At 36.9% G+C, this 20,732-nt stretch overlaps 2 protein-coding genes across 7 annotated transcripts in view; both read left to right on the top strand.

The window, feature by feature from the left end:
- The window catches only part of LOC130425701 (transmembrane protein 184B-like), a 5,915-nt gene extending 1,200 nt beyond the window's left edge, over nt 1–4,715 (top strand). For 2 of the 3 annotated variants that reach the window (XM_056752065.1, XM_056752063.1), the window contains exons 2-10: nt 321–533; nt 1,459–1,624; nt 1,890–1,980; nt 2,201–2,276; nt 2,634–2,725; nt 2,833–3,002; nt 3,113–3,307; nt 3,678–3,704; nt 3,875–4,715. In XM_056752065.1, the coding sequence (XP_056608043.1) occupies nt 321–533; nt 1,459–1,624; nt 1,890–1,980; nt 2,201–2,276; nt 2,634–2,725; nt 2,833–3,002; nt 3,113–3,307; nt 3,678–3,704; nt 3,875–4,071 (1,227 nt within the window). In that variant the 3' untranslated portion in view covers nt 4,072–4,715. The remainder of the gene's footprint in view (nt 1–320; nt 534–1,458; nt 1,625–1,889; nt 1,981–2,200; nt 2,277–2,633; nt 2,726–2,832; nt 3,003–3,112; nt 3,308–3,677; nt 3,705–3,874) is intronic. The other variant, XM_056752064.1, reaches the window with a different exon arrangement.
- The window catches only part of LOC130425700 (GTPase IMAP family member 8-like), a 41,643-nt gene continuing 25,545 nt past the window's right edge, over nt 4,635–20,732 (top strand). For 2 of the 4 annotated variants that reach the window (XM_056752060.1, XM_056752058.1), the window contains exons 1-2: nt 5,274–5,387; nt 6,420–6,455. In XM_056752060.1, coding sequence (XP_056608038.1) covers nt 5,306–5,387; nt 6,420–6,455 — 118 coding nt within the window. In that variant the 5' untranslated portion in view covers nt 5,274–5,305. Of the gene's footprint in view, nt 4,703–4,786; nt 5,109–5,273; nt 5,388–6,419; nt 6,456–20,732 lie in introns of those variants that run through there. The other 2 variants (XM_056752061.1, XM_056752062.1) reach the window with 2 other exon arrangements.

The raw sequence follows: 20,732 nt of genomic DNA, 5'->3' as shown, positions 1-20,732 counted from the left end.
AGTAAAAAAATCTTTCAAACAACTATATATATATATAAAAAAAAATTCACTTACTAACAAACTCATAGTTTTTAAATATGTTGAAAGTGATGTGTTTAACAGTTTTTAAATATTATTTCCACTCATGCACAACTTTTCTCTTTACCTAATACATCAATTTATTGTTTTTGTTTATTCTGGAAATGAGGGATGATGGACATGACATCAATGCCGGCGCAGCAATATTTAAAACATCTTCTCCTTTAGTGTAAATCTAACATGTTAGTTTCAGGGTTGTCCAGACAGTGAGTGTGATCAGCTGCTGTGTCTGTGGTCATCAGATGGAGTCTCAGCGGTGGAGGAGAGACGTGTCACTATCACAACATTCAGGGAATAACTCTCTCCTCACACCTGGAGTCATCACGATGGCCCCGGACCACAACAGATCCACTCCAGTGGTCGCCCTGGAGACGCCCATCTTCCTCATGACACCCGCCGCTCAAACCATCTCTGGATTCTTCACATGGACGGCTCTTCTGCTCACCTGTCAGCAGGTATCACATGTTGCTCACGACATGTCGAGTGATTCTCACTGTTTTAAATGTGATGTCGGCGGGGTCGAGTGGAACAAACGTCAGTATAAACACCAGCGGGTCTGTGAGATGACCTCAATCATATAGTTTACATTTACATTTAGTCATTTAGCAGACGCTTTTATCCAAAGCGACTTACAGGTTGGGTAGGTAATGGAAGCAATTGGGACAGCACAAGTACAACAAAAGCATAAGTGCAATCAAAAAGAAGACTGGTCTCATATAACCTAACACAGTATACAGAACCATTCATTCATACTTTTTTTTTTTTATGGGTAGAGAAGAAAATAGAGTCAGAACAGATCAGTCAGATGTTGACGGAAGAGATGTGTTTTCAGGCGTTTCTTAAAGATGGCTACAGAATCTGCAGATCTTGTAGCAGTGGGTAGATCGTTCCACATAGGTGGAACAGATCCAGAGAAGGTGCGCGAGAGAGATTTTTTACCTTTTTGGGATGGTACCACAAGACGTCGTAGGGATCTGGCGGGTACATATGTCTGCATTAGCGAGCGAAGATAAGGTGGTGTATCGAACCAGTAGTGGTCTTGTAGGCCAGGAGCAGAGTCTTGAATTTGATGCGAGCGACTATAGGGAGTCAATGTAACTTAATGAATAGAGGAGTGACGTGTGCTTTTTTAAAGAATTAAAGAAATGGTTATCATGAATAAAAACGTGTTTAAAGGTTGAGAGTCAGTAATGTCGCTGGTGGGTTAAGCTGTATGGAAGGATGGTTAAGAGGCTGTTGCTGTGACAACAGGTACCGTGACATCAGAGCAGACATGGTTGCATAGCAACAGTATTTAGCCTGCAGTGTATCAAAAAGTTGTGCTGATAAAAGAAAGACATGCTTCAGTAATGACATTAAAGTTCTCTTTGTGTGTGTCAGATCTACATGCACTTGAGGTATTATAAGTCTCCCAATGAGCAGCGGCACATCGTCAGGATTCTCTTCTTTGTGCCCATCTATGCCTTTGACTCATGGCTCAGTCTGCTGTTCTTCACTAATGAAGAGTATTATGTTTACTTTGACACCATCAGAGACTGTTATGAAGGTAAACACACATCCAACTCCAACAAACATAAAGCATCTCATTACAACTGTGATTCACTGTCCAATCAGAAGAGCTGTGGGCGTGGATTAAGCTCATGTTTAACAGTTAAATATTTGGACATATGTAGTTAATTGATTTAGCTGCTCATGTTTTGTCAGAAGCTTGTGAATATCACACTTGTCAATTTATGGTGGGGTCATGCATTTAATATTTAACCAACATGTTTGTGATTGTTCATTACTGTGTGTGTGTGTGTTTTCTGCAGCGTTTGTCATCTATAACTTCTTGAGTTTGTGTTATGAGTATCTGGGAGGAGAAAGTGCCATCATGGCAGAGATCAGAGGAAAACCCATCCAGTGAGTTTAGTGTTTACTCTCTCTCTCTCTCTCTCTCTCTCTCTCTCTCTCTCTCTCTCTCTCTCTCTCTTTATCTCTGTCTCTCACTCTCCCTCTCTTTCACTCTCTCTCTCTCCCTCTCTCTCTATCTCTCGCTCGCTCTCTCTCTATGTTTTTCTTTATCTCCCTCTCTCTCTCTGAGTTATATCAGGTGTTCTTAACGTTTTGTTTGTGTGTTCAGGTCCAGTTGTGTGTATGGCACATGTTGTTTATGGGGCAGAACTTATTCCATCGGTTTTCTGCGCTTCTGTAAACAGGTAACACACACACATACTTTAAAAGGTAATTTATGTCTAAATTTACATAATTCTTTTAAAAATTAGGTTTCAGGTTAGGAATTCACCAGTTAGTTTCACTATGATTTCAATGGTTGACATGAATTTGTTCAGTGAATATTAAAGATATTAAGGTTATATAGAATGTTCTTTATATTATGTTGACAGATGTAGAAACATAAAAAATTCACAGGCAGGGTCACATATGTTCATTTATTTAATTGTCATCATTTTTCAAGGTTGTTGTTGGGGACTGGAACATGTTTCTGAATACATGAATAGATCTAGATAAAAAAGTGTTTAAATGTGATGCGTGATGATAGTTGTGATGTGTGTCAGGCGACGCTGCAGTTCTGTGTGGTGAAACCTCTGATGGCCGTCATCACGCTGATCCTTCAGGCCTTTGGGAAATACAGAGACGGAGATTTCAAGTGTGTCCATTCAGCTGAAGTCACACAGATATAAAACACACTATCAGATATCAGTGACTGCACATTCATAAATAACTCTGTGTGTGTGTGTGTGTGTGTGTTTGCAGTGTGGCGAGTGGTTATTTATACGTCACCATCATCTATAACATCTCGGTCAGTCTCTCTCTCTACGCTCTCTTCCTCTTCTACTTCGCCACGCGAGATCTGTTGGAGCCGTACGGTCCAATGCTGAAGTTCTTCATGGTTAAATCTGTCATCTTCCTCTCGTTCTGGCAGGGTGAGTCCTTCTCTTCTTTATCACTAATCTGATGATGATGTGAGGAGCAATTGTTGAGTGATACTATACAGCAGAATTTGGTCTAAACTGCATGATTGTGTCTGGTGTAGGGATGCTGTTGGCTATCCTGGAGAAATGCGGTGCGATTCCTCGGATCAACTCTCCTGATGTCAGTGTGGGGGAGGGGACTGTTGCCGCCGGTTACCAGAACTTCATCATCTGTATTGAGATGTTCTTCGCCTCTCTGGCGCTCAGACACGCATTCACACACAAGATCTACATGGACAAGACGCTCAACGCTCAGGGTAACAATCACATCCAACCAATCACTGATCAGCCCGACCATCTGACCTGTCAAATATCAAATCACATCAGACCTCTTTTAAACCGCAAGTACTGAAAGGGGAATTTAAATATGCTCATATGATGAATTTTAGCATGAGGTTAAGCCACAAAAAGTGAAATGAGACAATACTTGTGGCGTGTATTTCACCTGATGTCTATGATCATGTGAATCTGTGAAATGTTACGGGATGACTCGAGAATCATCAATATTTTAACACGTAAAATAGTGCCGTCATGTTCTTATAAATTGAAACACAAAGTGAATTGACCTAAAGTCAATGTGTATACACTGTTTGTTATTATTTATAACTCTCTCTTTCTCTGTTTCAGGGTGTGTTCCTATATATGGTCAGTATGGTAGGTCTCTGGTGTATTTCTGTATGTTTTCAGTCCATGTGTTCATCAAACTTTCATTTATATGTGTCTGGAGAGAGAAATGTTGTTTGATTTAATTAATTAACTTTCATTCTCTCTCTCTCTCTCTCTCTCTCTATATATATATCTCTCTCTCTCTCTGTCTGTTTCAGGTTGTCGTGGTCCTATGAGTATCTCCAGCAGTCTGAAGGAGACGATGAATCCGGGCGACATGCTTCAGGACGCCATTCATAACTTCTCTCCTGCGTATCAGCAGTACACACAACAGAGCCGAACAGAACCTCAGCTGAGCCGATCCAACAGCACCAATGAGAAAACACTTCTGCTCAGCTCAGACGACGAGTTCTGACACACACACACACACACACACAGGCTCTGTGCTAAACCCTTGTAAGCTGCCTTTGTAGACATCATGTTCATGAGTAATCTTAACTGTTGAGGGACGTCATATTATATACATCTTAAAACAATGTCACATACTCTCCACTGATGAGTCAATCCCAGAATGCACTGCAGACAAACTCAGAGTAATGTCTCTTCTAGTTGGATATGTTGAGCGGAACATATATCATCAAATTGACAGCAATCTACGTGTAACATTAGGAGTCGCTTCCTGTAAACAACATTTTAGATCATTCACTTTCCCTTTAACAAGTTTCACAGTGTGTCTTGTCTGCTTATGTATACATCAGAGGGTGAGACAGCTCACTATAGGGTTTATAACAGAGCAGACTGACTGATACTAAGAGTGATGTGATGATGACATATACACACACTACAGATCTTCACATGTGTATTTGAGAGTGATGTTCAGATACATTCATACTGTGAAGTGTGTGGAGAATAAAGTGCTGTATAATAAACTACAGGAGCATCTGTGTACTACAGTCTGATCTCATGAAATAAATGTGACAGTGATTGATTGAAATGAAACAAACTCCTGCAGATCTGAAGTGAAATATTCACTGCTGCCAATAAAGGTGAGTTTCTTTATTTCTTGTGTGTTTATTAAATCTCTCACAGTCTGTACACCTCTCTGTAAAACCATGTTTCTCCTCAGCGAGACCAGTTCAATGAGTTTTTATTATAGAAATATAGTTACATTTACAGTAAGTAGAAGATGTTTTGTTCTATAGGAGTTTTGAAATTGTTGCTGCTTTACAGATTTTTTTTCAGCACAAACCATAAAGACATTACAAAACACAGTATGTAAAAGCAGATTTAATGTCGCTGACTGAATGCATTGAGCATTTAAGTTGAATGTTACAGAACTGTCGTGTATTATATGTAGAGAATGTTTATTAAACGTCCACAGGGTGGCGCTGCTGAGCTTTGGTTTCGCTTTATAAAGCTGTCAGTGTTCAGTCGTGATGGCGCTGTGTTCGGGTAAGATTGACTTCAGCAGATGTGTGCAGTGTGTACAACTTTCTTCAGTCAACAAAATCTAAATCTAAAAATCGTGTTCACTCAATATTTTCATTTTTCAGTGAATTTACACGAGTTGAGAGCGCGTGCTCTGTGTTTTTATCACAGTTTTAATAAATCCTCTTTATTAATAAGACTCGTCAACACGCCGTTACTTTATGTTGAAATCTTTCATTTCTTGTCTGTTGTTTTTTCTTTTTTCAGATTTACCACAAAACCTTTCGGCGTCGAGTAATGGACGTGAGTGTCGCAGTCACAGTGATTATTTCTAGTTATTATTAATGACTTTTCGCTCTATTATTTTTCATTTCTCTGCTGATCTCTAACAGATGTCACATTATAACTCACATTGAGTTTATTTTAACGCTGAAATGCATTTGCATGGCTGTCGCGTGAGAGATATTGATGGACGGATTCCATTGACTCAAATCCCACCCTTCGGTTTATAAGCCTTTGATTCGATTTCGAATAAGTATTAATGTTATTTAGAAATATACATGAAAATATCGCTTAGTTTGGTTATACTGTGAAACAGCAATTTACATTATCATTACATGTTTACAATTTGATCTGTTTTAATTGTGAAGACTTTCAATAATATAGAAGAAATATAATATAATGTAACGGAACATATTTTAGCAAATCTCATACTTCATTTTCACGACTATATTTTTAGTTTGTACGAATAGTAAACTTTTTTGAGGTAAAGTTACGTGACTTTCAAAAGTCACCGAGATGATCACTTCCGGTTGGCGCATCAAATTATTAAATATTTAATAATTAAATATCTGAAAATAATTGTTCTATATTTAAAGTAGTGCTGTCAAAAGATTAATCGCGATTAAGCGCATCCAGAATAAATGTAAAATATAAGAATATAAAAATAATATATCTGTGTGCTGTGCATAATCATTTTGTATTTATTAACACATACACATCAAGGCACATAATTTACAAAAATCTAAAAATTATTAAACATTTATATAAAATGTTAATGGTTGTTAAATATAAATAAATACATGTAGATATTTTCTAAATACGTGTACATGTGTTTGTATTTATAAAAATATATTTAATTTGCACAGTACATAGACATATATTATGTAAAAACAAACTTTTATTCTGGATGCGATTAATCGCGATTAATCTTTTGACAGCCCTAGTTACATGCTTTGTCTTGTCTCTGTCCTTTAAGCTCCTTGGTTTTCACTGCTCATAATGTCATACACAGTGTTATCTTCTTTCACTAACAGTTTGGGGTTTCTTTTGCAGAGAGAAGAAGCAGCTTTTGTCCACCTCCCTTGAACTGTATGTCACATTTATACTGTATATTGCCCTAAAATGTGACGTCACATACATTAAATAGGTCTAAATGATTCTGCGAGTTGCCCAGTTATCCGTGTTTGCCATAAAACAGCTGAATATTTGAATGCAGTGAGAACAAATATTTAAGTAAAAATGAGGTGTAAATATTATATCTATGATGTGTGTTTGTTGTGTTACAGTCAGGATTGTTCTTCTGGGTAAAGATGTGTCAGTAAACAGTAAATGTGTGTTTGTTGTGTTACAGTGAGGATTGTTCTGTTGTGTAAAGATGTGTCAGTAAACAGTAAATGTGTGTTTGTTGTGTTACAGTGAGGATTGTTCTGTTGTGTAAAGATGTGTCAGTAAACAGTAAATGTGTGTTTGTTGTGTTACAGTGAGGATTGTTCTGTTGTGTAAAGATGTGTCAGTAAACAGTAAATGTGTGTTTGTTGTGTTACAGTGAGGATTGTTCTTCTGGGTAAAGATGTGTCAGTAAACAGTAAATGTGTGTTTGTTGTGTTACAGTGAGGATTGTTCTGTTGTGTAAAGATGTGTCAGTAAACAGTAAATGTGTGTTTGTTGTGTTACAGTGAGGATTGTTCTTCTGGGTAAAGATGTGTCAGTAAACAGTAAATGTGTGTTTGTTGTGTTACAGTGAGGATTGTTCTTCTGGGTAAAGATGTGTCAGTAAACAGTAAATGTGTGTTTGTTGTGTTACAGTGAGGATTGTTCTTCTGGGTAAAGATGTGTCAGTAAACAGTAAATGTGTGTTTGTTGTGTTACAGTGAGGATTGTTCTGTTGTGTAAAGATGTGTCAGTAAACAGTAAATGTGTGTTTGTTGTGTTACAGTGAGGATTGTTCTTCTGGGTAAAGATGTGTCAGTAAACAGTAAATGTGTGTTTGTTGTGTTACAGTGAGGATTGTTCTTCTGGGTAAAGATGTGTCAGTAAACAGTAAATGTGTGTTTGTTGTGTTACAGTGAGGATTGTTCTTCTGGGTAAAGATGTGTCAGTAAACAGTAAATGTGTGTTTGTTGTGTTACAGTGAGGATTGTTCTGTCTGTGTAAAGATGTGTCAGTAAACAGTAAATGTGTGTTTGTTGTGTTACAGTGAGGATTGTTCTGTTGTGTAAAGATGTGTCAGTAAACAGTAAATGTGTGTTTGTTGTGTTACAGTGAGGATTGTTCTGTTGTGTAAAGATGTGTCAGTAAACAGTAAATGTGTGTTTGTTGTGTTACAGTGAGGATTGTTCTGTTGTGTAAAGATGTGTCAGTAAACAGTAAATGTGTGTTTGTTGTGTTACAGTGAGGATTGTTCTTCTGGGTAAAGATGTGTCAGTAAACAGTAAATGTGTGTTTGTTGTGTTACAGTGAGGATTGTTCTTCTGGGTAAAGATGTGTCAGTAAACAGTAAATGTGTGTTTGTTGTGTTACAGTGAGGATTGTTCTTCTGGGTAAAGATGTGTCAGTAAACAGTAAATGTGTGTTTGTTGTGTTACAGTGAGGATTGTTCTGTTGGGTAAAGATGTGTCAGTAAACAGTAAATGTGTGTTTGTTGTGTTACAGTGAGGATTGTTCTGTTGAGTAAAGATGTGTCAGTAAACAGTAAATGTGTGTTTGTTGTGTTACAGTGAGGATTGTTCTTCTGGGTAAAGATGTGTCAGTAAACAGTAAATGTGTGTTTGTTGTGTTACAGTGAGGATTGTTCTGTTGGGTAAAGATGTGTCAGTAAACAGTAAATGTGTGTTTGTTGTGTTACAGTGAGGATTGTTCTTCTGAGTAAAGATGTGTCAGTAAACAGTAAATGTGTGTTTGTTGTGTTACAGTGAGGATTGTTCTTCTGGGTAAAGATGTGTCAGTAAACAGTAAATGTGTGTTTGTTGTGTTACAGTGAGGATTGTTCTGTCTGTGTAAAGATGTGTCAGTAAACAGTAAATGTGTGTTTGTTGTGTTACAGTGAGGATTGTTCTTCTGGGTAAAGATGTGTCAGTAAACAGTAAATGTGTGTTTGTTGTGTTACAGTGAGGATTGTTCTTCTGGGTAAAGATGTGTCAGTAAACAGTAAATGTGTGTTTGTTGTGTTACAGTGAGGATTGTTCTGTTGTGTAAAGATGTGTCAGTAAACAGTAAATGTGTGTTTGTTGTGTTACAGTGAGGATTGTTCTGTTGTGTAAAGATGTGTCAGTAAACAGTAAATGTGTGTTTGTTGTGTTACAGTGAGGATTGTTCTGTTGTGTAAAGATGTGTCAGTAAACAGTAAATGTGTGTTTGTTGTGTTACAGTGAGGATTGTTCTGTTGTGTAAAGATGTGTCAGTAAACAGTAAATGTGTGTTTGTTGTGTTACAGTGAGGATTGTTCTGTTGAGTAAAGATGTGTCAGTAAACAGTAAATGTGTGTTTGTTGTGTTACAGTGAGGATTGTTCTGTTGTGTAAAGATGTGTCAGTAAACAGTAAATGTGTGTTTGTTGTGTTACAGTGAGGATTGTTCTGTTGTGTAAAGATGTGTCAGTAAACAGTAAATGTGTGTTTGTTGTGTTACAGTGAGGATTGTTCTGTTGAGTAAAGATGTGTCAGTAAACAGTAAATGTGTGTTTGTTGTGTTACAGTGAGGATTGTTCTGTTGTGTAAAGATGTGTCAGTAAACAGTAAATGTGTGTTTGTTGTGTTACAGTGAGGATTGTTCTGTTGTGTAAAGATGTGTCAGTAAACAGTAAATGTGTGTTTGTTGTGTTACAGTGAGGATTGTTCTTCTGTGTAAAGATGTGTCAGTAAACAGTAAATGTGTGTTTGTTGTGTTACAGTGAGGATTGTTCTTCTGGGTAAAGATGTGTCAGTAAACAGTAAATGTGTGTTTGTTGTGTTACAGTGAGGATTGTTCTTCTGAGTAAAGATGTGTCAGTAAACAGTAAATGTGTGTTTGTTGTGTTACAGTGAGGATTGTTCTGTTGTGTAAAGATGTGTCAGTAAACAGTAAATGTGTGTTTGTTGTGTTACAGTGAGGATTGTTCTGTTGTGTAAAGATGTGTCAGTAAACAGTAAATGTGTGTTTGTTGTGTTACAGTGAGGATTGTTCTGTTGTGTAAAGATGTGTCAGTAAACAGTAAATGTGTGTTTGTTGTGTTACAGTGAGGATTGTTCTGTTGTGTAAAGATGTGTCAGTAAACAGTAAATGTGTGTTTGTTGTGTTACAGTGAGGATTGTTCTGTTGTGTAAAGATGTGTCAGTAAACAGTAAATGTGTGTTTGTTGTGTTACAGTGAGGATTGTTCTGTTGGGTAAAGATGTGTCAGTAAACAGTAAATGTGTGTTTGTTGTGTTACAGTGAGGATTGTTCTGTTGTGTAAAGATGTGTCAGTAAACAGTAAATGTGTGTTTGTTGTGTTACAGTGAGGATTGTTCTTCTGGGTAAAGATGTGTCAGTAAACAGTAAATGTGTGTTTGTTGTGTTACAGTGAGGATTGTTCTGTTGTGTAAAGATGTGTCAGTAAACAGTAAATGTGTGTTTGTTGTGTTACAGTGAGGATTGTTCTGTTGGGTAAAGATGTGTCAGTAAACAGTAAATGTGTGTTTGTTGTGTTACAGTGAGGATTGTTCTTCTGGGTAAAGATGTGTCAGTAAACAGTAAATGTGTGTTTGTTGTGTTACAGTGAGGATTGTTCTGTTGGGTAAAGATGTGTCAGTAAACAGTAAATGTGTGTTTGTTGTGTTACAGTGAGGATTGTTCTGTCTGGGTAAAGATGTGTCAGTAAACAGTAAATGTGTGTTTGTTGTGTTACAGTGAGGATTGTTCTGTTGAGTAAAGATGTGTCAGTAAACAGTAAATGTGTGTTTGTTGTGTTACAGTGAGGATTGTTCTTCTGGGTAAAGATGTGTCAGTAAACAGTAAATGTGTGTTTGTTGTGTTACAGTGAGGATTGTTCTTCTGGGTAAAGATGTGTCAGTAAACAGTAAATGTGTGTTTGTTGTGTTACAGTGAGGATTGTTCTGTTGGGTAAAGATGTGTCAGTAAACAGTAAATGTGTGTTTGTTGTGTTACAGTGAGGATTGTTCTGTTGAGTAAAGATGTGTCAGTAAACAGTAAATGTGTGTTTGTTGTGTTACAGTGAGGATTGTTCTGTCTGGGTAAAGATGTGTCAGTAAACAGTAAATGTGTGTTTGTTGTGTTACAGTGAGGATTGTTCTTCTGGGTAAAGATGTGTCAGTAAACAGTAAATGTGTGTTTGTTGTGTTACAGTGAGGATTGTTCTGTTGGGTAAAGATGTGTCAGTAAACAGTAAATGTGTGTTTGTTGTGTTACAGTGAGGATTGTTCTGTCTGGGTAAAGATGTGTCAGTAAACAGTAAATGTGTGTTTGTTGTGTTACAGTGAGGATTGTTCTGTCTGGGTAAAGATGTGTCAGTAAACAGTAAATGTGTGTTTGTTGTGTTACAGTGAGGATTGTTCTGTTGTGTAAAGATGTGTCAGTAAACAGTAAATGTGTGTTTGTTGTGTTACAGTGAGGATTGTTCTGTTGTGTAAAGATGTGTCAGTAAACAGTAAATGTGTGTTTGTTGTGTTACAGTGAGGATTGTTCTGTTGTGTAAAGATGTGTCAGTAAACAGTAAATGTGTGTTTGTTGTGTTACAGTGAGGATTGTTCTGTTGTGTAAAGATGTGTCAGTAAACAGTAAATGTGTGTTTGTTGTGTTACAGTGAGGATTGTTCTTCTGGGTAAAGATGTGTCAGTAAACAGTAAATGTGTGTTTGTTGTGTTACAGTGAGGATTGTTCTGTTGTGTAAAGATGTGTCAGTAAACAGTAAATGTGTGTTTGTTGTGTTACAGTGAGGATTGTTCTGTTGTGTAAAGATGTGTCAGTAAACAGTAAATGTGTGTTTGTTGTGTTACAGTGAGGATTGTTCTGTTGGGTAAAGATGTGTCAGTAAACAGTAAATGTGTGTTTGTTGTGTTACAGTGAGGATTGTTCTTCTGGGTAAAGATGTGTCAGTAAACAGTAAATGTGTGTTTGTTGTGTTACAGTGAGGATTGTTCTGTTGTGTAAAGATGTGTCAGTAAACAGTAAATGTGTGTTTGTTGTGTTACAGTGAGGATTGTTCTGTTGGGTAAAGATGTGTCAGTAAACAGTAAATGTGTGTTTGTTGTGTTACAGTGAGGATTGTTCTTCTGGGTAAAGATGTGTCAGTAAACAGTAAATGTGTGTTTGTTGTGTTACAGTGAGATTGTTCTTCTGGGTAAAGATGTGTCAGTAAACAGTAAATGTGTGTTTGTTGTGTTACAGTGAGGATTGTTCTGTTGAGTAAAGATGTGTCAGTAAACAGTAAATGTGTGTTTGTTGTGTTACAGTGAGGATTGTTCTGTTGAGTAAAGATGTGTCAGTAAACAGTAAATGTGTGTTTGTTGTGTTACAGTGAGGATTGTTCTTCTGGGTAAAGATGTGTCAGTAAACAGTAAATGTGTGTTTGTTGTGTTACAGTGAGGATTGTTCTTCTGGGTAAAGATGTGTCAGTAAACAGTAAATGTGTGTTTGTTGTGTTACAGTGAGGATTGTTCTGTCTGGGTAAAGATGTGTCAGTAAACAGTAAATGTGTGTTTGTTGTGTTACAGTGAGGATTGTTCTGTTGTGTAAAGATGTGTCAGTAAACAGTAAATGTGTGTTTGTTGTGTTACAGTGAGGATTGTTCTGTTGGGTAAAGATGTGTCAGTAAACAGTAAATGTGTGTTTGTTGTGTTACAGTGAGGATTGTTCTGTTGTGTAAAGATGTGTCAGTAAACAGTAAATGTGTGTTTGTTGTGTTACAGTGAGGATTGTTCTGTTGTGTAAAGATGTGTCAGTAAACAGTAAATGTGTGTTTGTTGTGTTACAGTGAGGATTGTTCTGTTGTGTAAAGATGTGTCAGTAAACAGTAAATGTGTGTTTGTTGTGTTACAGTGAGGATTGTTCTGTTGTGTAAAGATGTGTCAGTAAACAGTAAATGTGTGTTTGTTGTGTTACAGTGAGGATTGTTCTTCTGGGTAAAGATGTGTCAGTAAACAGTAAATGTGTGTTTGTTGTGTTACAGTGAGGATTGTTCTGTTGTGTAAAGATGTGTCAGTAAACAGTAAATGTGTGTTTGTTGTGTTACAGTGAGGATTGTTCTGTCTGGGTAAAGATGTGTCAGTAAACAGTAAATGTGTGTTTGTTGTGTTACAGTGAGGATTGTTCTGTTGGGTAAAGATGTGTCAGTAAACAGTAAATGTGTGTTTGTTGTGTTACAGTGAGGATTGTTCTGTTGGGTAAAGATGTGTCAGTAAACAGTAAATGTGTGTTTGTTGTGTTACAGTGAGGATTGTTCTGTTGAGTAAAGATGTGTCAGTAAACAGTAAATGTGTGTTTGTTGTGTTACAGTGAGGATTGTTCTTCTGGGTAAAGATGTGTCAGTAAACAGTAAATGTGTGTTTGTTGTGTTACAGTGAGGATTGTTCTTCTGGGTAAAGATGTGTCAGTAAACAGTAAATGTGTGTTTGTTGTGTTACAGTGAGGATTGTTCTTCTGGGTAAAGATGTGTCAGTAAACAGTAAATGTGTGTTTGTTGTGTTACAGTGAGGATTGTTCTGTTGTGTAAAGATGTGTCAGTAAACAGTAAATGTGTGTTTGTTGTGTTACAGTGAGGATTGTTCTGTTGTGTAAAGATGTGTCAGTAAACAGTAAATGTGTGTTTGTTGTGTTACAGTGAGGATTGTTCTGTTGGGTAAAGATGTGTCAGTAAACAGTAAATGTGTGTTTGTTGTGTTACAGTGAGGATTGTTCTTCTGGGTAAAGATGTGTCAGTAAACAGTAAATGTGTGTTTGTTGTGTTACAGTGAGGATTGTTCTGTTGTGTAAAGATGTGTCAGTAAACAGTAAATGTGTGTTTGTTGTGTTACAGTGAGGATTGTTCTTCTGGGTAAAGATGTGTCAGTAAACAGTAAATGTGTGTTTGTTGTGTTACAGTGAGGATTGTTCTGTTGTGTAAAGATGTGTCAGTAAACAGTAAATGTGTGTTTGTTGTGTTACAGTGAGGATTGTTCTGTTGGGTAAAGATGTGTCAGTAAACAGTAAATGTGTGTTTGTTGTGTTACAGTGAGGATTGTTCTTCTGGGTAAAGATGTGTCAGTAAACAGTAAATGTGTGTTTGTTGTGTTACAGTGAGGATTGTTCTGTTGTGTAAAGATGTGTCAGTAAACAGTAAATGTGTGTTTGTTGTGTTACAGTGAGGATTGTTCTTCTGGGTAAAGATGTGTCAGTAAACAGTAAATGTGTGTTTGTTGTGTTACAGTGAGGATTGTTCTTCTGGGTAAAGATGTGTCAGTAAACAGTAAATGTGTGTTTGTTGTGTTACAGTGAGGATTGTTCTTCTGGGTAAAGATGTGTCAGTAAACAGTAAATGTGTGTTTGTTGTGTTACAGTGAGGATTGTTCTGTTGGGTAAAGATGTGTCAGTAAACAGTAAATGTGTGTTTGTTGTGTTACAGTGAGGATTGTTCTGTTGGGTAAAGATGTGTCAGTAAACAGTAAATGTGTGTTTGTTGTGTTACAGTGAGGATTGTTCTGTTGGGTAAAGATGTGTCAGTAAACAGTAAATGTGTGTTTGTTGTGTTACAGTGAGGATTGTTCTTCTGGGTAAAGATGTGTCAGTAAACAGTAAATGTGTGTTTGTTGTGTTACAGTGAGGATTGTTCTGTTGGGTAAAGATGTGTCAGTAAACAGTAAATGTGTGTTTGTTGTGTTACAGTGAGGATTGTTCTGTTGTGTAAAGATGTGTCAGTAAACAGTAAATGTGTGTTTGTTGTGTTACAGTGAGGATTGTTCTGTTGTGTAAAGATGTGTCAGTAAACAGTAAATGTGTGTTTGTTGTGTTACAGTGAGGATTGTTCTTCTGGGTAAAGATGTGTCAGTAAACAGTAAATGTGTGTTTGTTGTGTTACAGTGAGGATTGTTCTTCTGGGTAAAGATGTGTCAGTAAACAGTAAATGTGTGTTTGTTGTGTTACAGTGAGGATTGTTCTTCTGGGTAAAGATGTGTCAGTAAACAGTAAATGTGTGTTTGTTGTGTTACAGTGAGGATTGTTCTTCTGGGTAAAGATGTGTCAGTAAACAGTAAATGTGTGTTTGTTGTGTTACAGTGAGGATTGTTCTTCTGGGTAAAGATGTGTCAGTAAACAGTAAATGTGTGTTTGTTGTGTTACAGTGAGGATTGTTCTGTTGTGTAAAGATGTGTCAGTAAACAGTAAATGTGTGTTTGTTGTGTTACAGTGAGGATTGTTCTTCTGGGTAAAGATGTGTCAGTAAACAGTAAATGTGTGTTTGTTGTGTTACAGTGAGGATTGTTCTGTTGGGTAAAGATGTGTCAGTAAACAGTAAATGTGTGTTTGTTGTGTTACAGTGAGGATTGTTCTTCTGGGTAAAGATGTGTCAGTAAACAGTAAATGTGTGTTTGTTGTGTTACAGTGAGGATTGTTCTGTTGTGTAAAGATGTGTCAGTAAACAGTAAATGTGTGTTTGTTGTGTTACAGTGAGGATTGTTCTGTTGGGTAAAGATGTGTCAGTAAACAGTAAATGTGTGTTTGTTGTGTTACAGTGAGGATTGTTCTGTTGGGTAAAGATGTGTCAGTAAACAGTAAATGTGTGTTTGTTGTGTTACAGTGAGGATTGTTCTGTTGGGTAAAGATGTGTCAGTAAACAGTAAATGTGTGTTTGTTGTGTTACAGTGAGGATTGTTCTTCTGGGTAAAGATGTGTCAGTAAACAGTAAATGTGTGTTTGTTGTGTTACAGTGAGGATTGTTCTGTTGGGTAAAGATGTGTCAGTAAACAGTAAATGTGTGTTTGTTGTGTTACAGTGAGGATTGTTCTGTTGGGTAAAGATGTGTCAGTAAACAGTAAATGTGTGTTTGTTGTGTTACAGTGAGGATTGTTCTGTTGTGTAAAGATGTGTCAGTAAACAGTAAATGTGTGTTTGTTGTGTTACAGTGAGGATTGTTCTGTTGTGTAAAGATGTGTCAGTAAACAGTAAATGTGTGTTTGTTGTGTTACAGTGAGGATTGTTCTTCTGGGTAAAGATGTGTCAGTAAACAGTAAATGTGTGTTTGTTGTGTTACAGTGAGGATTGTTCTGTTGGGTAAAGATGTGTCAGTAAACAGTAAATGTGTGTTTGTTGTGTTACAGTGAGGATTGTTCTGTTGGGTAAAGATGTGTCAGTAAACAGTAAATGTGTGTTTGTTGTGTTACAGTGAGGATTGTTCTGTTGGGTAAAGATGTGTCAGTAAACAGTAAATGTGTGTTTGTTGTGTTACAGTGAGGATTGTTCTTCTGGGTAAAGATGTGTCAGTAAACAGTAAATGTGTGTTTGTTGTGTTACAGTGAGGATTGTTCTGTTGTGTAAAGATGTGTCAGTAAACAGTAAATGTGTGTTTGTTGTGTTACAGTGAGGATTGTTCTTCTGGGTAAAGATGTGTCAGTAAACAGTAAATGTGTGTTTGTTGTGTTACAGTGAGGATTGTTCTTCTGGGTAAAGATGTGTCAGTAAACAGTAAATGTGTGTTTGTTGTGTTACAGTGAGGATTGTTCTGTTGGGTAAAGATGTGTCAGTAAACAGTAAATGTGTGTTTGTTGTGTTACAGTGAGGATTGTTCTGTTGGGTAAAGATGTGTCAGTAAACAGTAAATGTGTGTTTGTTGTGTTACAGTGAGGATTGTTCTGTTGGGTAAAGATGTGTCAGTAAACAGTAAATGTGTGTTTGTTGTGTTACAGTGAGGATTGTTCTGTTGGGTAAAGATGTGTCAGTAAACAGTAAATGTGTGTTTGTTGTGTTACAGTGAGGATTGTTCTGTTGTGTAAAGATGTGTCAGTAAACAGTAAATGTGTGTTTGTTGTGTTACAGTGAGGATTGTTCTGTCTGGGTAAAGATGTGTCAGTAAACAGTAAATGTGTGTTTGTTGTGTTACAGTGAGGATTGTTCTGTTGTGTAAAGATGTGTCAGTAAACAGTAAATGTGTGTTTGTTGTGTTACAGTGAGGATTGTTCTTCTGGGTAAAGATGTGTCAGTAAACAGTAAATGTGTGTTTGTTGTGTTACAGTGAGGATTGTTCTTCTGGGTAAAGATGTGTCAGTAAACAGTAAATGTGTGTTTGTTGTGTTACAGTGAGGATTGTTCTGTTGTGTAAAGATGTGTCAGTAAACAGTAAATGTGTGTTTGTTGTGTTACAGTGAGGATTGTTCTTCTGGGTAAAGATGTGTCAGTAAACAGTAAATGTGTGTTTGTTGTGTTACAGTGAGGATTGTTCTGTTGTGTAAAGATGTGTCAGTAAACAGTAAATGTGTGTTTGTTGTGTTACAGTGAGGATTGTTCTTCTGGGTAAAGATGTGTCAGTAAACAGTAAATGTGTGTTTGTTGTGTTACAGTGAGGATTGTTCTTTGGGTAAAGATGTGTCAGTAAACAGTAAATGTGTGTTTGTTGTGTTACAGTGAGGATTGTTCTGTTGTGTAAAGATGTGTCAGTAAACAGTAAATGTGTGTTTGTTGTGTTACAGTGAGGATTGTTCTGTTGTGTAAAGATGTGTCAGTAAACAGTAAATGTGTGTTTGTTGTGTTACAGTGAGGATTGTTCTGTTGGGTAAAGATGTGTCAGTAAACAGTAAATGTGTGTTTGTTGTGTTACAGTGAGGATTGTTCTGTTGTGTAAAGATGTGTCAGTAAACAGTAAATGTGTGTTTGTTGTGTTACAGTGAGGATTGTTCTGTTGTGTAAAGATGTGTCAGTAAACAGTAAATGTGTGTTTGTTGTGTTACAGTGAGGATTGTTCTGTTGTGTAAAGATGTGTCAGTAAACAGTAAATGTGTGTTTGTTGTGTTACAGTGAGGATTGTTCTGTTGTGTAAAGATGTGTCAGTAAACAGTAAATGTGTGTTTGTTGTGTTACAGTGAGGATTGTTCTGTCTGGGTAAAGATGTGTCAGTAAACAGTAAATGTGTGTTTGTTGTGTTACAGTGAGGATTGTTCTGTTGTGTAAAGATGTGTCAGTAAACAGTAAATGTGTGTTTGTTGTGTTACAGTGAGGATTGTTCTTCTGGGTAAAGATGTGTCAGTAAACAGTAAATGTGTGTTTGTTGTGTTACAGTGAGGATTGTTCTTCTGGGTAAAGATGTGTCAGTAAACAGTAAATGTGTGTTTGTTGTGTTACAGTGAGGATTGTTCTTCTGGGTAAAGATGTGTCAGTAAACAGTAAATGTGTGTTTGTTGTGTTACAGTGAGGATTGTTCTTCTGGGTAAAGATGTGTCAGTAAACAGTAAATGTGTGTTTGTTGTGTTACAGTGAGGATTGTTCTTCTGGGTAAAGATGTGTCAGTAAACAGTAAATGTGTGTTTGTTGTGTTACAGTGAGGATTGTTCTTCTGGGTAAAGATGTGTCAGTAAACAGTAAATGTGTGTTTGTTGTGTTACAGTGAGGATTGTTCTGTTGTGTAAAGATGTGTCAGTAAACAGTAAATGTGTGTTTGTTGTGTTACAGTGAGGATTGTTCTTCTGGGTAAAGATGTGTCAGTAAACAGTAAATGTGTGTTTGTTGTGTTACAGTGAGGATTGTTCTGTTGGGTAAAGATGTGTCAGTAAACAGTAAATGTGTGTTTGTTGTGTTACAGTGAGGATTGTTCTGTCTGGGTAAAGATGTGTCAGTAAACAGTAAATGTGTGTTTGTTGTGTTACAGTGAGGATTGTTCTGTTGTGTAAAGATGTGTCAGTAAACAGTAAATGTGTGTTTGTTGTGTTACAGTGAGGATTGTTCTGTTGGGTAAAGATGTGTCAGTAAACAGTAAATGTGTGTTTGTTGTGTTACAGTGAGGATTGTTCTGTTGGGTAAAGATGTGTCAGTAAACAGTAAATGTGTGTTTGTTGTGTTACAGTGAGGATTGTTCTGTTGGGTAAAGATGTGTCAGTAAACAGTAAATGTGTGTTTGTTGTGTTACAGTGAGGATTGTTCTGTTGGGTAAAGATGTGTCAGTAAACAGTAAATGTGTGTTTGTTGTGTTACAGTGAGGATTGTTCTGTTGGGTAAAGATGTGTCAGTAAACAGTAAATGTGTGTTTGTTGTGTTACAGTGAGGATTGTTCTTCTGGGTAAAGATGTGTCAGTAAACAGTAAATGTGTGTTTGTTGTGTTACAGTGAGGATTGTTCTGTTGTGTAAAGATGTGTCAGTAAACAGTAAATGTGTGTTTGTTGTGTTACAGTGAGGATTGTTCTTCTGGGTAAAGATGTGTCAGTAAACAGTAAATGTGTGTTTGTTGTGTTACAGTGAGGATTGTTCTGTTGTGTAAAGATGTGTCAGTAAACAGTAAATGTGTGTTTGTTGTGTTACAGTGAGGATTGTTCTTCTGGGTAAAGATGTGTCAGTAAACAGTAAATGTGTGTTTGTTGTGTTACAGTGAGGATTGTTCTTCTGGGTAAAGATGTGTCAGTAAACAGTAAATGTGTGTTTGTTGTGTTACAGTGAGGATTGTTCTGTCTGGGTAAAGATGTGTCAGTAAACAGTAAATGTGTGTTTGTTGTGTTACAGTGAGGATTGTTCTTCTGGGTAAAGATGTGTCAGTAAACAGTAAATGTGTGTTTGTTGTGTTACAGTGAGGATTGTTCTTCTGGGTAAAGATGTGTCAGTAAACAGTAAATGTGTGTTTGTTGTGTTACAGTGAGGATTGTTCTTCTGGGTAAAGATGTGTCAGTAAACAGTAAATGTGTGTTTGTTGTGTTACAGTGAGGATTGTTCTGTTGTGTAAAGATGTGTCAGTAAACAGTAAATGTGTGTTTGTTGTGTTACAGTGAGGATTGTTCTGTTGGGTAAAGATGTGTCAGTAAACAGTAAATGTGTGTTTGTTGTGTTACAGTGAGGATTGTTCTTTGGGTAAAGATGTGTCAGTAAACAGTAAATGTGTGTTTGTTGTGTTACAGTGAGGATTGTTCTGTTGGGTAAAGATGTGTCAGTAAACAGTAAATGTGTGTTTGTTGTGTTACAGTGAGGATTGTTCTGTTGTGTAAAGATGTGTCAGTAAACAGTAAATGTGTGTTTGTTGTGTTACAGTGAGGATTGTTCTGTTGGGTAAAGATGTGTCAGTAAACAGTAAATGTGTGTTTGTTGTGTTACAGTGAGGATTGTTCTGTTGTGTAAAGATGTGTCAGTAAACAGTAAATGTGTGTTTGTTGTGTTACAGTGAGGATTGTTCTGTTGGGTAAAGATGTGTCAGTAAACAGTAAATGTGTGTTTGTTGTGTTACAGTGAGGATTGTTCTGTTGTGTAAAGATGTGTCAGTAAACAGTAAATGTGTGTTTGTTGTGTTACAGTGAGGATTGTTCTGTTGTGTAAAGATGTGTCAGTAAACAGTAAATGTGTGTTTGTTGTGTTACAGTGAGGATTGTTCTTCTGGGTAAAGATGTGTCAGTAAACAGTAAATGTGTGTTTGTTGTGTTACAGTGAGGATTGTTCTTCTGGGTAAAGATGTGTCAGTAAACAGTAAATGTGTGTTTGTTGTGTTACAGTGAGGATTGTTCTTCTGGGTAAAGATGTGTCAGTAAACAGTAAATGTGTGTTTGTTGTGTTACAGTGAGGATTGTTCTTCTGGGTAAAGATGTGTCAGTAAACAGTAAATGTGTGTTTGTTGTGTTACAGTGAGGATTGTTCTTCTGGGTAAAGATGTGTCAGTAAACAGTAAATGTGTGTTTGTTGTGTTACAGTGAGGATTGTTCTGTTGGGTAAAGATGTGTCAGTAAACAGTAAATGTGTGTTTGTTGTGTTACAGTGAGGATTGTTCTGTTGGGTAAAGATGTGTCAGTAAACAGTAAATGTGTGTTTGTTGTGTTACAGTGAGGATTGTTCTTCTGGGTAAAGATGTGTCAGTAAACAGTAAATGTGTGTTTGTTGTGTTACAGTGAGGATTGTTCTGTTGTGTAAAGATGTGTCAGTAAACAGTAAATGTGTGTTTGTTGTGTTACAGTGAGGATTGTTCTGTTGTGTAAAGATGTGTCAGTAAACAGTAAATGTGTGTTTGTTGTGTTACAGTGAGGATTGTTCTGTTGTGTAAAGATGTGTCAGTAAACAGTAAATGTGTGTTTGTTGTGTTACAGTGAGGATTGTTCTGTTGTGTAAAGATGTGTCAGTAAACAGTAAATGTGTGTTTGTTGTGTTACAGTGAGGATTGTTCTTCTGGGTAAAGATGTGTCAGTAAACAGTAAATGTGTGTTTGTTGTGTTACAGTGAGGATTGTTCTTCTGGGTAAAGATGTGTC

The sequence above is a fragment of the Triplophysa dalaica genome, chromosome 7 (assembly GCF_015846415.1).
Source record: "Triplophysa dalaica isolate WHDGS20190420 chromosome 7, ASM1584641v1, whole genome shotgun sequence".
In the NCBI taxonomy this organism is placed as follows: domain Eukaryota; kingdom Metazoa; phylum Chordata; class Actinopteri; order Cypriniformes; family Nemacheilidae; genus Triplophysa; species Triplophysa dalaica.
Note: the sequence above shows the minus strand (reverse complement) of the source record. Positions and strands in the feature narration are given on the sequence as shown.